Here is a 17,472-nt window from a genome sequence, read left to right on the forward strand (position 1 = left end):
GCCTCTTTCGCCTCCTGCACTCCCGGCTCCAAAAATCACGAGTCCCCATCCTGTCTTGACCCTGGATCCCACCACCCTCGACACCGTCCTCGCCACCCCCTTCCAGAACTCCTCCAGTGCCGGGCACGCCCAGAACATATGGGCATGGTTCGCTGGACTCCCCGAGCACCTGACACACCTGTCTTCACCCCCAAAGGACCTACTCATCCTCGTCCCAGTCATGTGGGCCCGGTGCAGCACCTTGAATTGGATGAGGCTAAGCCGCGCACACGAGGAGGAAGAATTAACCCTCTCCAGGGCATCAGCACATGTCCCGTCTTCGATCTGTTCCCCCAGTTCCCCCTGGGGGGGGGGGGGGGGGAGGGGGGGGGGGGTTGTTGGGTTACGGGTATAGGGTGGATACGTGAGTATGAGTAGGGTGATCATGGCTCGGCACAACATTGAGGGCTGAAGGGCCTGTTCTGTGCTGTACTGTTCTATGTTCTATGTTCAATAAACAGGTCCCTCAGCTGTCTGATGACCTCTCTGTGCCAACCCTGAAATCCCCCATCGATGTTCCCCGGGACGAACCTATGGTTCCCCCTTAACGGAGCCTCCATCGAGCCCCCCACTTCTCCCCTATGTCGCCTCCACTGCCCCCAAATCTTGAGGGTAGCCACCACCACCGGACTCGTGGTATACCTCGTAGGAGGGAGCGGCCACGGCGCCGTTACCAGGGCCCCCAGGCTTGTATCTCCACAGGACGCCCTCTCCATCCGTTTCCATGCTGCCCCCTTCCCCTCCATCACCCACTTGCGCACCATCGACACATTGGCCGCCCAATAATACCCCGAGAGATTGGGTAACGCCAGCCCCCCCATCTCTACCCCGCTCCAAGAAGACCCTCTTCACCCTCGGGGTCCCATGCGCCCAAACAAAGCTCATGATGCTGCTAGTCACCCTTCTAAAAAAGGCCCTAGGGATAAAGATGGGCAAACACTGAAAGAGGAACAAGAACCTCGGGAGAACCGTCATTTTGACGGACTGCACTCTACCCGCCAACGATAGCAGCACCATGTCCCACCTTTTAAATTCCTCCTCCATCTGCTCCACCAGCCTGGTAAAATTAAGCTTATGGAGAGTCCCCCAACTTCTGGCCACCTGCACCCCCAGGTATCTGAAACTCTTCACTGCCCTCTTAAACAGGAGCCTCCCAATTCCCTCCTCCTGATCACCCGGGTGTACTACAAATACCTCACTCGTGCCTAAATTTAACTTATAGCCCAAGAAGCCCCCAAACTCCACTAACAGCTCCATCACCCCCGGCATTCCCCCTTCTGGGTCCGCCACATACAACAGCAGGTCGTCCGCATACAGCGATACCCGATGTTCCTCCCCACCCCGCACCAGACCCCTCCATCTCCCTGACTCCCTCAACGCCACAGCCAAAGGTTCAATCGCCAGTGCAAAGAGCAAGGGGGACAGGGGGAACCCCTGCCTGGTCCCACGGTAGAGCCTAAAGTACTCCGATCTCCTTCCATTGGTAACTACACTTGCCATCGGAGCCGCGTAGAGCAGCCTCACCCATTTGATGAATCCCTCCCCGAATCCGAACCGCTCCAGCACCTCCCACAGGTACCCCCACTCAACTCTATCAAACGCTTTCTCCGCATCCAGCGCCACCACTATCTCCTCCTCCTACTCCACTGCCAGCATCATAATAACATTTAGCAGTCTCCGCACATTCGTGTTGAGCTGCCGTCCCTTGACAAATCCTGTCTGATCCTCATGTATCACCCCTGGCACACAGTCCTCTATCCTGGTGGCCAGGATCTTCGCCAGCAACTTAGCATCAACATTGAGGAGCGAGGGCAGCACGGTGGCCTAGTGGTTAGCACAACCGCCTCACGGCGCTGAGGTCCCAGGTTCGATCCCGGCTCTGGGTCACTGTCTGTGTGGAGTTTGCACATTCTCCCCGTGTCTGCGTGGGTTTCGCCCCCACAACCCAAAAATGTGCAGAGTAAGTGGATTGGCCACACTAAATTGCCCCTTAATTGGAAAAAATAATTGGCTAATCTAAATTTAAAAAAAAAACATTGAGGAGCGAGATAGGCCTGTATGAACCACACTGCAAGGGGTCCTTATCCCGCTTCAGGATCAGAGAGATCAGTGCCCGCGACATCGTCGGGGGCAAAGCCCCCCCCTCCCATGCCTCATTGAAGGCCCGCACCAACAGGGGGCCCACCAGATCCGCATACTTTTTATAAAATTCCACCGGGAACCCGTCCGGCCCCGGCGCCTTACCTGACTGCATTTGTCCAATCCCCCTGACTAGCTCCTCCAACTCTATCGGCGCCCCCAGCCCCTCTACCAGCTCCTCTTGAACCCTTGGGAAACATAGCCTGTTCATGAAGCTCTCCATCCCCCCTCTCCCCATCGGAGGTTCCGACCGGTACAGTTCCTTGTAGAAGTCCCTAAAGACCCCATTTACTTCTGTCCCCTTCTGCACTACATTCCCACCCCTATCCGTCACTCCACCAATTTCCCAAGCCGCATCTCGCCTACGGAGCTGATGCGCCAACATCCTGCTCGCCTTCTCCCCATATTCGTATACCGTGCCCTGCGCCCTCCTCCACTGTGTCTCCGCCTTTCTGGTGGTCAACAAGTCAAATTTGGCCTGCAAACTACGCCGTTCCCCCAGCAACCCCTCCTCCGGTGCCTCCGCGTATCTCCTGTCCACATCCAGGAGCTCCCCCACCAGTCTCTCCCTCTCCTTCCTCTCCCTCCTTTCCCTATGGGCCCGGATGGAGATCAGCTCCCCCGAATCACTGCTTTCAGAGCCTCCCAGACCATCCCTACCCGGACCTCCCCCGTGTCGTTGGTATCCAGATACCCCTCAATACTGCCCGGACCCTCCTACACGCCTCCTCATCAGCCAGCATCCCCACATCCAGGCGCCAGAGCGGGCACTGGTCCCGCGCCTCCCCCATCTCCAGATCAACCCAGTGCGGAGCATGGTCTGAAATCGCTATGGCCGAATACTCGGCATCCTGCACCTTCGGGATCAATCGCCTGCTCAGGACGAAAAAATCTATTCGGGAATAGACCCTATGGACATGGGAGAAAAAGGAATACTCCCGCGCTCTCGGCCTCCCAAACCTCCAGGGATCCACCCTTCCCATCTGGTCCATAAACCCCCTCAGCACTTTGGCCGCCGCCGGTCTCCTACCCGTCCTTGAACTGGACCGGTCCAGTGGGGGATCCAGCACTGTGTTAAAGTCTCCCCCCATGATCAGGCCCCCTGCCTCCAGGTCCGGAATGCGGCCCAACAAGCGCCTCATGAAGCCAGCATCATCCCAATTCGGGGCATATACATTAACCAGCACCACCTTCTCTCCCTGCAGCCTACCCTTCACCATAATATATCTGCCCTCCTTGTCAGACACCACCTCAGCCGCCTCGAACGCCACCCTCTTCCCCACCAGAATCGCCACCCCCCGGTTCTTCGCGTCCAATCCTGAGTGAAAAACCTGCCCCACCCACCCCTTCCTCAGACGAACCTGGTCCGCCACCTTCAAGTGGGTCTCCTGGAGCATAGCCACGTCCGCCTTCAGCCCCTTCAGATGAGAAAATACCCTAGTTCTCTTAACCGGCCCATTCAGCCCCCTCACGTTGCAGGTAATCAGCCGGATCAGAGGGCAACCCGCTCCTCTCACCCGCCGGCTAGCCATAGCTTATCGACTGCTCGCCCCAGGCCAGCTCGCCCCGCCTGACCCGTTCCCCATGGCGATAACGCCTTTCCTCTACCCCCCCGGCCCACACCAGCTCCTTCCTGGCCATTCCAGCAGCAACCCGGTATCCCCCCCCACCCCTCCAGGCTAGGACCCCACCTAGCCGCGACACACCCTCCATGGTACTTCCGTGAGTCATCTGACTTCCGCTGACCCTGGCAGCTCCCGCCAAAACCCATCCCCTCCCGGCATGGGGGCATCCCCCTCTTGCCACACCTCCTTGGCACCGCTTCAGCGCGGGAAAGAAAACCAGTAGAGGCCACGCCCTCACCTCCAGCTCCGTCCGCCCCCCCCCCCCCCGCCTCGCAGTGTGGGAAACCAGAGGAAAGCCCGCGCTTTCACACTGCGACACCCCACCCTTCTGACGTAGCTCCCCAAAATCCAGTTTCACCCCAACCCCCAGCCCCGTACAGAAGAGCGCATATAAAACACAAACCCCCAACGTTCCCCACATACCCCACACCCATACCCAACAGACAGACCCACCCGGAAACAGAGCAAAAAGAAAACCAGCATAAAAAACCGTGTCAAAATTGAAGAACAGCAACAGCGAAAACAGCAACGGCCATAGTGTGTCCCCAGACCCTAGTTCGAGTCCAGCTTCTCCGCTTGTACAAAGGCCCACGCCTCCTCCGGGGACTCGAAGTAGTGGTGCCGGTCCTTATATGTCACCCACAGACACGCAGGCTGCAGCATTCCAAATCTGACCTGCTTGGCATGCAGCACCGCCTTCGTCCGGTTGAACCCGGCCCGCCGCTTTGCCACCTCCGCACTCCAGTCCTGGTAGATTCGCACTACCGAATTCTCCCACTTGCTGCTCCTCTCTTTCTTGGCCCAGCGCAGCACACACTCCCGGTCGCTGAATCGATGGAACCGCACCAGCACCGCCCGCGGGGGTTTATTTGCCTTAGGCCTCCTGGCAAGCACTCTGTGAGCTCCCTCAAGCTCCAGGGGCAAATGGAAGGACCCCGCTCCCATCAACGAGCTCAACATCGTGGTCACGTACGATGGGAGATCCGACCCCTCCAGTCCCTCCGCCAGGCCCAGGATCCTCAAATTCTTTCGCCTCGTGCGAACGTCCAGCTCCTCCAAGCGGTCTTGCCACTTTTTGTGAAGTGCCTCGTGCAACTCCACTTTCCCCACGAGGACCACGGCCTCCTCCTCCCGCTCAGCGGCCTGCTGCTGCAACTCCCAAATGGACACCTCCTGGGCCGCCTGGGTCCCAAGCAGCTTGTTGGCAGTCGCATTCAGGGAGTCCAGCAACTCAGCCTTCAGCTCCGCAAAGCAGCGCAGAAGAGAGGCTTGCTACTCCTGCGCCCACTTCCACCAGTCCTCGGGTGTTCCGCCGGCCGCCATTTTGTCCTTCTCCCCCCACTTTTCTTGGGGAGCTGCTGCAGCTTTTTCCTTTGCCCCACTCCGGGTGAGCACCATAAATTATGGGGAATGCTCCTCTAGACACCTTCCCCCACCGGGATTCGTCGAGACAGCACTGTTTGAGGCCCTCAAATCGGCCCAAAAGTCCTTAAGTAGCGGGAGCTGCCGAACGTGCGGCTTAGCTCCGCATAGCCGCAACCGGAAGAAGTCGATATTTCAAAATCCTGACTGTCACAGTACTGTTTCTTTTTTTTAAAATAAAGGTATCCTTCAAACACTGACTGCTTCATCATTAGGTGAATATGAAAATAGCCAGTCAGTTTATACCAATGACATTTTTTGAACACTTTCACTGCATTTGGGATTGTTTTGCTAAGTTTCTTTTTGTTTTCATTTAATTGGTAAAACATGATTTCTGTATGATCATGACCAAGCATGCCAGTTACTTTAACTGAACCAAATAAACAATTTTCAAAGTTTAATCTGAAGCTAACAAAACAAATTTATTAATCTGAACCAAATGCTTTATGGAAGCCTCCATGTTCTCAGTGTGCTGGTGAAAGAGTTAATGCTCCACATAAATACGAAAATGTTTTAAATAGAATCGCTTACCTTTTCAAGCGACATCCTTCGTCAGAACAATACAGTTGTGACAAACAAGCTAAACACCGCCACTGTGCAGCAAGATTAATAAATTCATTTAAATTTCTACTGTAGGAATAGTTGTTTCTACACATTTAGTATCACATTGGCGGACAGAGCATCGTTATTATCTGCCCCTTGCCTACCACCACGCACTCCACGGACCACCCATCATATGGAAAATAATTCCTCCGTCAATTCAGTGCAATACTGCCTAACACAGGCCGTCTTCCTCCATATCCAGCCACATCAGCTACTGAGTAAGAAAGGGCGAGAGCTGGAACATTCCATTTGAAATCAGAAGGGGTAGTTTTAAACACATAACCTGTTCCATTCCCTTGAATACAGCTTTATGTTTCTATCTTCCGAAAGATGGAAAATTAAATCAAAGCATATCTTTTCTTCAAATATGAAGATTTCCTTATTTACACAATTTAAAAGCTGGGCTGAGATTGAAATTCTTTAGAAGGCAACAGCTCTTATGCAATTTTCCTTCCTGGTATGAGCAATTGTTATACAATATATAAGCAAAATATATTTTTAATATAAATTTAGACTACCCAATTCATTTTTTTCCAATTAAGGAGCAATTGAGCGTGGCCAATTCACCCACCCTGGGGGTGAGACCTACGCAGACATGGGGAGAATGTGCAAACTCCACACAGAGAGTGACCCGGGGCCGGGATCGAACCAGGGTCCTCGGCGCCGTGACGCAGCAGTGCTAATCACTGCACCACCGTGCTGCCCATTTATATAAGCAAAATAAAGTATTATTTCTGAATTGTGAAAGACACCCAATTTCTTTCTTAAATGCTATACTGTCAGCAGTCTTGTTCGGCCCTGGTCCATCAAATGATTAAACAATACAGTTCTCAAAATTGAGCCACGTTGTAGGATTTACAAACAAATCTATTACTATAGTGAATTTAGAGAAATTAAAAACTTTCTAGCCAACAAAAGAAAAATTAGAGTGATTTACTCAGCAAATGCAAACGAGAAATGTATTTATATTTATGGAATATAAGATCAAAATGTCTTTTTTTAAACTGAAACTTTTGCATTTTTAAGGAAGTGTACATAAGGTTAAGTTTATGAAAGGGTTAAAAATTTAACTCAAAATACAACTAAGAGCCTTCTGTGAGAAATACACGTTATTTTCAAAACACAGAGAGACAGACAAGAGGCCTTGAAAGCCATGCCTTTCCAGACAGGGAGCCAGGCTCAAGCTGATAACATATACAGCTACATTTTAATTTTCAGGAATTCTCACTCGAGCAAAGAAACATTTCATTAAGCAAGACAATGTTACGTTATTCTAAAAGCAACAGATTTTCATTATGTTAGAAACATACATCAACATGTAACCAGATCTGCAATATCCGCATGAGCTTCTTGTGTTGCAATTGCATTCATCCAGGCAAGTGAAGAATATTCCATCACATTCCTGACTTGAGCCTTGCATCTGGTGGAAGGCTTTGAGGAGTCAGCTCTCCATAAATACGAAAATTCCTACTCGCCCTTTCTTACTCAGTAGCTGATGTGGCTGGATATGGAGGAAGACGGCCTGTGTTAGGCAGTATTGCACTGAATTGACTGAGGAATTATTTTCCATATGATGGGTGGTCCGTGGAGTGCGTGGTGGTAGGCAAGGGGCGGATAATAACAATTCCCAGCCTCTGACCTGCTTTTGTAGTATTTACATGGCTAGTCCAGTTCAGTTTCTGGTCAATGGTAACACCTAGGATATTGATAGTCCGGGATTCAGTGATGGCGATGCCATTGAATGTCAAGGGAAATGGTTAGAATCTTGTTGGACATGGCCATTGCCTGGCACTTGTGTGGCACAAACATTACTTGCCACATCAGCCCAAGTCTGGATATTGTCACGGTTTGCTGCATATGGACTGCTTCAGTAGTCGCAAATTGTGCTGAACAAGAATAACCCAGTCTCTCCAGATAACGTTGTACAATGCCAATAGACCTTTTCTGCACCACAAGGCCTTGACATCCTTCCTACAGCGGTGCCAAGAATTGAACACAATATTCCAAATAAGGCCTAATCAATGTTCTATAACTTACTTGCTTTGCATTCTGTGCCTCAATTTAGAATGCAAAGGATCTCATAATATACTTGTCTTTAAAAAAGTTTTTTCAACGTATCTCACCATCTTCAAAGAATTCTGTACATTCATTTCCAACTCATTCCCCTCACCTTCCACCTTGGTCTCTGCTTCTGCACTGCCTTTAAATCAGTACCACTTAGTTTATATTGTCTCTCATTCTTCCTATCAAAATGTGTCACATCATACCTCTTTGCATTAAATTTCATCTGTCGCATGTCTGCCCACTTCACCGGTTCAGATACAGAGTAGGCACATTCCCATGAGGGAGAAATGAAGGGCATCCAAACAGGATGCTATGAATGTCACGGCAAAGGAAGAGGTAGTAGAGAAATTGGATGTGTCAAAAATAAAGAGGAGCTACTAAAAGACTGTCAGTGCTCAAAGTAGAAAAGTCACTTTTGTTAATCAAAATGTCCTCATTCTGCTTTCAACCACTTCAAAATTCCCCAGCTCACTAATATTCTTCCCTTCAGCAAAGGTAAATGCAAAGCATTTAAATATTGCTGCCATTTTAGATCACCTACAAAAGAGAATTATTTCTATGGTCCCACCTAATTTTCAACAGTTCCCTTTTACTACAGTAGTTGTAAAATACTTTATTACTTTAAAAAGTCCATCATTCATTCTCAACTTTGCCTTTCCTGCCCCTATTTATTGTACTGCCATTCAATTTTTTAGAATTATTCTTAAGTCCTTATAAATACTCTTCCATTTTTGTTGGTTTATAACCTTTATTTATACATTACATTCTGAAACCAGTTGCTTTCTTCTGAATGGAATATATTTATTTGCCAACTTCACAATCTTTCTACAAATCATCCCATTGCTGTTCTGAAGTCCCGTGTGCCAAATTTTCTTTCTAGCATTGCAATTTATTTAGCAATTTATTTTGAATACAGGAATGACTAATATTTGCAATATAGAAAATATTGAGCATGACACTTCCTCACATCAATGGTGTGGAGATGCCGGAGTTGGACTGGGGTGGGCACAGTAAGAAGTCTTACAGCACCAGGTTACAGGTTGGTTTACAGGTGCAACAGGTGATTAAGAAGGCAAATGGAATTTTGTCCTTCATTGCTAAAGGGATGGAGTCTAAGACTAGGGAGGTTATGCTGAAATTGTATAAGGTGATAGTGAGGCCACTAGGTATTGTGTTCAGTTTTGGTCTCCTTACTTGAGAAAGGACGTACTGGCACTGGAGGGTGTGCAGAGGAGATTCACTAGGTTAATCCCAGAGCTGAAGGGGTTGGATTACGAGGAGAGGTTGAGTAGACTGGGACTGTATTCGTTGGAATTTAGAAGGACGAGGGGGGATCTTATAGAAACATATAAAATTATGAAGGGAATAGATAGGATAGATGCGGGCAGGTTGTTTCCACTGGCGGGTGAAAGCAGAACTAGGGGGCATAGCCTCAAAATAAGGGGAAGTAGATTTAGGACTGAGTTTAGGAGGAACTTCTTCACCCAAAGGGTTGTGATTCTATGGAATTCCTTGCCCAGTGAAGCAGTTGAGGGTCCTTCATTACATGTTTTAAGGTAAAGGTAGATAGTTTTTTGAAGAATAAAGGGATTAAGGGTTATGGTGTTCGGGCCAGAAAGTGGAGCTGAGTCCACAAAAGATCAGCCATGATCTCGTTGAATGGTGGAGCAGGCTCGAGGGGCCAAATGGCCTACTCCTGCTCCTAGTTCTTATGTTCAAGTCCAACAGGTTTATTTGGAATCACGAGCTTTTGGAGCGTAGCTCCTTCATCAGATGCTCACATTAATGGATTATTTTGTTCAAAACAGAATAATTCCTTTCCATTCTCTATTGTCCTCAACAGAACCTGTTCTCCCTATGACACAGAAACTAGTTATCAATGGCCTTAGGAGAGAGAAGTAGTCAAGTGCTTCATTACATTTGGACTCACTGGATAGAAATTACTATTTTATTTCTTCAAAGAGCATTTTTTAATGCATTACATTGTTCTTAATGTCTTCAGTATGATGTGGAAATGTTTAATCCAGGATAATTCAACTAATTGTGCCAAATTTCCCTCAGTTATTAAAAAAGCCTTTAAAACGATTCACATATTTTTGCACAGTTAATTGAAATAACTGAACTGGATGTTTTTCCTAGCATAGTTAAAGCAACCAATGGCTGGAAACGCAGGCTATTTAAACCTTGACATATAAAAAAAATCACTTGGGTCAGCAAATGCCTGTTCACCCTACCAGAATCTTATACCTGTTTCTCCAGTTTCTGCTGTCGGAGGCTGATATTTTCATCCTCAAGGACACTAAAAAGAGAAAGAAGACTTGGTTTCAGGCCATACAAAATACAGAAACTTTAATGAGTAATTGTTAATCAAAATGTTTGGTAACATAGTGTATCAATTCAGGTCTATTATAGATGGTATCTTGGGTTCAGCAATCTCAGTTGCTCCCGGCATCATAGTTTCACGGAAATTGATCCAAACTGCCTGATATTAATATAGTGACATTAGCTACGATGTAACAAATGTATTTCCCCTTGTAGCTTGGTCCAGACCTTAGTGTGGTTCACACAAGTATTTCTTCCATCATTCGAAAGGTGGAATGTGAAAACACTTGGTGAAATGTGGCTTAATACAAATAATTAAACAGCTACATTTAACATCAGGTGAACAATCTGGATCTGTTGCATTCATGCTTTCCATATCAATGGGTCATATTGATGCAAATAGATTAGCTTCACTGTATTCTCACCTATAGCCCAGAGAATTCCTTTTCCATGCAGCACTCTTCTTTGGACCCTGCCTTTACAGGACCTCACTCTTCATAGAGAAGGATTAAAAGGTTTTCTCCAAGGTGCTTCTTCAATTAGCCAGAAAGACGTGAACAAACTGAGGAAACTACCTCCAATTAACATATTAACAATTAACGTATGCCTAGTATCTAGGTACCTCGGTCCAAACAATTCCCAGTACAGAACTGATCTGAACACCTTTTGATCCTTATAGATGTTATAGATTTTATAGAATAGAAAGTCTCCACCGGGTCTTGGAAAGAGCACCCTACCCAAGCCCACACCTCCACCCTATCCCCATGACCCAGTAACCCCACCCAACACTAAGAGCAATTTATCATGGCCAATCCACCTAACCTGCACATCTTTGGACTGTGGGAGTAAACCGAAGCACACGGAGGAAACCCACGCACACACGGGGAGAACGTGGAGAACGTGCAGACTCCGCGCAGATAATGACCCAAGCCGGGAATCGAACCTGGGACCCTGGAGCTGTGAAGCAATTGTGCTAACCACTATGTTACCAAGCTGCCTACCTTGACATTTGGCAGCTTCAGATTAGTGTAAAGCAACGATGTTTGAAAGAATTGTTTCATCATTCATAATTAAAATGCTACTACAGTGAAATAGTGTGAGATCTCAGCTTCAGACCATGTAAAAGATAAACGATAAAGAGGGAAAATTTATGAGAAAAACTTGGTCAGAGGTAAATTTTAACAAGTGCCAGAAAGAAGAGAGGTAGAGAGAGATGCAAGAGAAATTACCTGGACTGAGGATAAGAGCCAATGTAAGGTTGGCCTCTGCACCCAAACACAAATTAAATCTACACCACAGCATACTGCTGCGTCTCCCAACAATATTAGCAACAGTGTTGGCACAATCAATCCTCTTTAACCAAACGTTTACATCTATAAAATGTTTTAATATTGCCCATCCCTAATTCAGCCAAGAAGGTGGTGTTGAGCTATCCTCTTGAATCAATAATGTGAAAGTCCATGTGGTTCATCCAAAGTGTTGTTAGGGAAGGAATTCCAGGACTGTGACCCAATGATAGTAAAGGAATGGTGATGTAGTTCCAAGTCAGGGTGGTATATAGCTTGGAAGGGAACTTGCAGGTTCTGGTGTTCCCAGACATCTGTTGTCCTTGACCTTTTCGGTGGTAAAGAACACTGGTTTTGAAAGCAGAAGGAGGCTTAATGAATTGCCACACATCTTGTATAGGTATTCACTATTACCCCTGTGCATTAGTAGTGAGGGAATGTTTTTTTTAAGGTAATGGATGGGGTGCCATTCAAGCAGGCTGCTTTGTCCTGAATGGTGTTGCACTGCTCGTGTGTTTCAGTTGCATTCAGCCAGGCAAGTGGGGGCTGACATGTACGTGCTACAGGATTTGGGAGTTAGCAAGTCCCAGCCTCTAACCTGTAGCTGGTCCAGTTAAGTTTTGGGTCAATGGCAACATTCAATGTAATGATAATGGGGGATTCAGCGATGGTAATGCCATTAAACATCAAGGAGAAATGGTTAATTCTCTCTTGTTGGGATGGTCATTGCCTGGCATTTGTATGGTACAAATGATTGCGTGCCACTCATCACCCAAGCCTGAATGTGGTCTAGGTCTTGTTGCAAATGAATAGACTGCTTAAGTATCTGCAAAGTCAGAAATGGCACTGAACATTGTGCAATCATCAACATAGCAGAGGAGGGAAGGTCATTGATGAAGCAGCTGATGATCGTTCGGCCGAGGGATTGCTGCAAAAATGACCTGGAACTGAAGCGATTGACCTCCAACAACTGCAACTATCCTCCTTTGGCTAAATATGACTCCTACAATTGGACAGTCTTCCCAATTCCCATTGACCTCACTTTTGCTGGGGGAGCTTAACAGCACTCTCGACGACACCTTCCATCACTTTGCTGATGATTTGAGAGTCGGCTGTCACTGTCACAAAGCTACCAAGTTCTTACTCGTTTACACTCTTCCCTGCCTAAAAATTCATGATTTTCAGCATTTTCTTTTCATATTGTGTCAAATGGCATGAGCCTGCAGGACTGTGACTGAGCTGGGTTTGGAGTCATATTTAAAAACAGAAAAATACGTTACAATCAAATGCTAAAAGTACAGAGTATGTTCAGCCTAGAATTTCCCTTGTGTCAGCGCCAGCATGGTAGTTGGATGTAGCAATTTACTGCTAACTTACTGACACAACATGGAATAGTTGTGTATGATATATAAATTATATAATTACTCTTTTGTTAACAATTTATTGCTATGACATTGCATTATTTTTGCTTCAAAATTATTTCCTTTAATAAAAATTATAAGCTGCAGTCTCATCTTGGCTCATGAAACCTCAACTCTTATCATGCACCACTGTTCATCATTATATACCAACCAGCCATCTGCAAGCCCATTTTAATATATTCCAATCTAACCCCATGGCTTGGCCTTATGCTGTAGCCTATTATGTGGCACAATGTTAAATGCCTTCCAGAAATGACATCACTCCCTCTCTTGCCTATCTACGAGGCCTGCCTTCACCGCAAAGAAATTCAATAAATTAGCCAAGTATAAACTTCCATTTGTAAAATCAGGCTGACTGACTGAGCTCGTGATCCTCAAAATGCTCTTTATATTATCTTTCATTATACTTCCCCACAGTGAAGCTTATAGGTCTGTATTTGATAAAATGCTTTCGGAACTCTATTATGAAAGATGTCAGAGCCACAGGCCTTATTTAGTTTGAGCTTCAACAACCTCCTGAATATATTCTGTCCTCCAATGATTTTAAGATTATTCAGTCTGAGTTCATCTTTAAATCTGCCTATTCTGGCTTTTCTGCTCAAGCTGCTTCTTTTTATTTTGTACCCTGCTTTTCACTAATGCATTCAATTCTTTACTCGTTACACTCCTTCCATTAATATCCTTACTCTTAGTAAAACTGCTGTACCTTCCGATGCTGTTACCTCCCTTTCATAGAAGAGGCAAGTTGACTAAAGTGCTTCATTTGATAGCCAAAGCTTCTGTCATCTTCCTGATGCATCAGTCGACTAATCTCACCAATTGAACTATTTTAGCTTTTAGCATGATGGTAGTTTAATCGGAAACAGTCATATAAAAAAAAACAATGATGTGCTGACTTTCATAGCAACAGCAAGATTATCTTCCTAGATCTTGTTTTTTTTTTTGGGGGGGGGGGGGGGGGGGCTGGGTTTAAGATTAAGTGAACAGCATTTGACAGTTCAATTTTGAAATTAATGCAGGTCTCCTCAAATATTCCCAGGTGGCTGGGCCTGCGTCTGAATATTTGGTTTCTGAATGGAGACTAGGTGGGCGACTGACATCTCTGGGATGCAAGTGCATGAGATGTTCTTCCTTTGGCCTCAATTCCCTTTCCATCTCTCGAAGAAAAAGTAGAAGATCCAATGGAATGGCTACGTTGAACACTGTTGTCATTGCCAAGGAAGCAAGTGTCGTCAGTCACAGCATTCTGGTAAATTGGCTTTGAAGAAGCCCCAAATGTCACTGGCAGAAAGCTGTACAACCAAGTAATGCCCAAACTGCAGTAAGGAGACACCAAACCAAAATCATTCTATTTTGGAATTCAACTGAAACTATCAATCCATTTTAAAGAATCCAAGTTCTCAATGCCCAGCTTTACAAGAGCAAGTACAGGAAAGGAAAAGTCAGTAATGTAGCAGCACATTCCCGATGGTAAACTGATTTATTGCAAAGTTCAGTGCATCGGTCTACTTGCTCAATTCATGATGAAAGTGCAAGTGTACTCAATGGAGCTCGTAATCATAGAATCAGTCTTTTTGACCAAGTTCTGACTGAAAAACAAAGCGGGGGAAAATACAACCAACACTCAATCAGGCTACACACAACCATAAATACATACTCATATCACCTCCTTTGCACCCTTGCTCTATATAATCTTAAAACACCTGCCTCATTTGGCACTGTTGAAAATATAACCTCCAGGTTCTATATACTGAATACGAATTATGATTGGCAAAATCATGACTTCAGAAATTTTGGGTGAAGTGGTGGAACATTTAAAACTCTACGTTCAGAAATAGGGCAAGTTTACCATGTCATGGAGGTAAACTAGTTTATCGAGCAGATACCTATAATTAATTGATTGCTAAAAGTAAGGATTTTTAAGTCACATAACACTATAGATTGAGAAGGGAAGTTGAAATAATTGCAGTCACACACCACCTTGAATAACAAAAATATCTTCCAGCTGACACGATTGAGAAGTTGAAAGAGTTTGGGCTGGTGGCCGTAATGTATAGTTGAAGAGATTATTATAGCATTTTATTTTCCTTAAAAATACGTGGATAGAGTCAGAAAGGAAATCCCAAAGATCAGGACAAGATAGCTGATGACTGTCCACAACAGGGAAAACAGGGAAGTGGGCATCATCACACATCACATCAGAGTCAAAAACAAAGATTTGACCAAAGGACTGAAGGAGTTTGTAGAGTAAGAGAGATGCAAAAATCATGGGTAGGTTTGAAGATACCAATGTCGCTGCAATTTTTGGATGATTTTCAACTTGAGAGAGCAGGACAGTGATGAGGGTATTGCAAAAATGAATCCTTAAAGTGAGATTCAGACTTAGGGAATGATACCAAGGAAAGATTGGAAGTAGGCAGACAGTCTTGATGGACAGATTGTGGATTTGAAGCTAAACTCGGGATCAAGAACTACATTGAGCCAAAGCAGGAAGGAAGATCAGAATCAATACTCGGGTTCAGGCTTCTGGATCTTACCAACGTGGAGTTGAAGAAAATTATAATTTACCCACAATTTAACATTGCGTAGACAGTGGGGGAATAGTTGTGGTGGTGATGAAGTAAAGCTGGGTCGTAACCCTCTAGATTTCTGAAATCTGTACCACATTTACAGATGCAATGGAGCAGAAGCTCTTATAGAGAAAGGGACCAAGAGGGTCTCAGAAAGAGGCCACTTTATATAAGTTGGCAATGTTGGGAGAGGTGAGGGACTTCCGGGTGATTTAGAAGCAAGGTCGCATAAAAGGTGGCTCCCGCTAAAGTCCCAATATTTCGGTCCTTTTCATCCGTTTTTACTCAGAATCTTTTGGGACTTAACCCAGGAACATAACAGGAGATCATTAAAGGTGCAAAGGCAGTGTTAAAAACTGCATTGAAGAAGGCTGCAGGGAAGAAATACCAGGCGGGGAGCCTGGTAAAATAACTCAAGGGAGACAAAATGGCAGAAGATGTGGCTGTGCCCGTCAAGCTGGACACCATGCTGGAAGGGCGATGGCTCAGGAGCACGAAAAATTCAGGAGACAAATGGATGGAAGATTTGAGCAGCAAGGCAGAGAACTGAAGCAGTCATTTAAAGCTTCCGTCAATGAGGTGTTGGGCCCGCTCTGGTAACGGCTTGACAAAACCGCCAAGGCTGAAAGGGAGCAGGGTGAGACATTAACAAGTGTAGAGGAGGCCCTGTCAAACCACAAGGACTGCCTGGTTTTGTTGGAGGCTACATGCAGATTCTGGCAGATGAAAACAAGGGCCTGAAAGTCAAGATAGGTAAGATGGTAAACAGGTTGAAGCTCTTAAACCTCCCGGTGGGCCTGCCACAGAGATTGGGGGGAGCACAAATAATAATATTCTTTATTAGTGTCACAAGTAGGTTTCCATTAACACTGCAATGAAGTTACTGTGAAAAGCCCCCAGTCGCCACACTCCGGCGCCTGTTCGAGTACACAGAGGGAGAGTTCAGAATGTCCAATTCACCTAACAAGCACGTCTTTCGGGACTTGTGGGAGAAAACCGGAGCACCCAGAGATAACCCATGGAGACACGGTGAGAACGTGAAGACTCTGCCCAGACAGTGACCCAAGCCAGGAATCGAACTCAGGTCCCTGTGCTGTGAAGCAACAATGCTAACCACTGTGCTACCGTGCCGCCCACTTTGATGATGTTCTCTCGGCTGGTGGGCAGAGAGGAGGTGTTTGCTGCGCCGGAATTAGACAGGACGCAGCGGGCCCTGTCACAAAAGCCGAGGCTGATCGAGCCACCACATGCGGTGATCATTCAGTTTCATAACTACCAGAGGAAGGAGCGGAGCCTGGAGTGAGCCAAGCAAAGATGGAATACCGATTGGGACCACAACATGGTGCATATGCACCAAGGCATCGGTCCTGAGTTGGCGTGAAGAAGGGCAGCCTTCAACAGGGTGAAGGCAGTGCTGTACAAAAAGGGTGTGCAGTTCAGAGTGGTGTATCCATCACATGAGGCTTGAAGGATCGTTATTTCGACTCGCTGGTGCAAGCCGAGGCCTTTGTCAAGGAGCAAGGACAGGGTGGTTGAGGAGGGTTTGTGGGCCGTTTGGTTGTTTTTATTCTATCTTTCTTATTTGTATCAGTTGGGCTGGAGTAACTGTAAATATTGTAATATTGGGGGGTTATGCTCCTGGCTTTTTTCTCTTTCTGTATAAGCTGAGCTATGGAAATTGTAAATGCTATAATATTTGGGGTCCTATTCATTGCGCTCTGCGATTCCCTGCTTGGTTTTCCGCTTTTGCTATAGTAGATTAGGTCTACAGGGGATGACAAGGGGCATGGGCGGGGGATTTAGTTTAGTGGTATTTGGGGAGGGTGAAACTTCCGCTAAAGGTTAGGCTAGTTAACAGGAGTTTGGTGGGGGGGCTGCGATTTTTTTGGGCCAGTTAGACGAGACTCAATGGGTCTAGTATGGCTGGCTGGGAGGGGAACGGATCTAATAAAGGTGTAGAGGCAGCAGGTTATCTGCCGAC

General features: G+C 46.3%; 1 protein-coding gene across 13 annotated transcripts in view; it reads right to left on the reverse strand.

The window, feature by feature from the left end:
• LOC119954916 (tubby-related protein 3-like) overlaps positions 1–17,472 on the reverse strand; it is a 128,876-nt gene that overhangs the window by 81,707 nt on the left and 29,697 nt on the right. For 6 of the 13 annotated variants that reach the window (XM_038780604.1, XM_038780617.1, XM_038780605.1 and 3 more), the window contains exon 2: positions 10,140–10,191. The exons of 1 other annotated variant lie outside the window; for it this stretch is intronic. In XM_038780604.1, coding sequence (XP_038636532.1) covers positions 10,140–10,191 — 52 coding nt within the window. Of the gene's footprint in view, positions 1–5,756; positions 6,035–10,126; positions 10,192–10,639; positions 10,902–17,472 lie in introns of those variants that run through there. 6 more of the 13 variants (XM_038780607.1, XM_038780608.1, XM_038780609.1 and 3 more) reach the window with 4 other exon arrangements.

Source organism: Scyliorhinus canicula, chromosome 20 (genome assembly GCF_902713615.1).
Source record: "Scyliorhinus canicula chromosome 20, sScyCan1.1, whole genome shotgun sequence".
Lineage (NCBI taxonomy): Eukaryota > Metazoa > Chordata > Chondrichthyes > Carcharhiniformes > Scyliorhinidae > Scyliorhinus > Scyliorhinus canicula.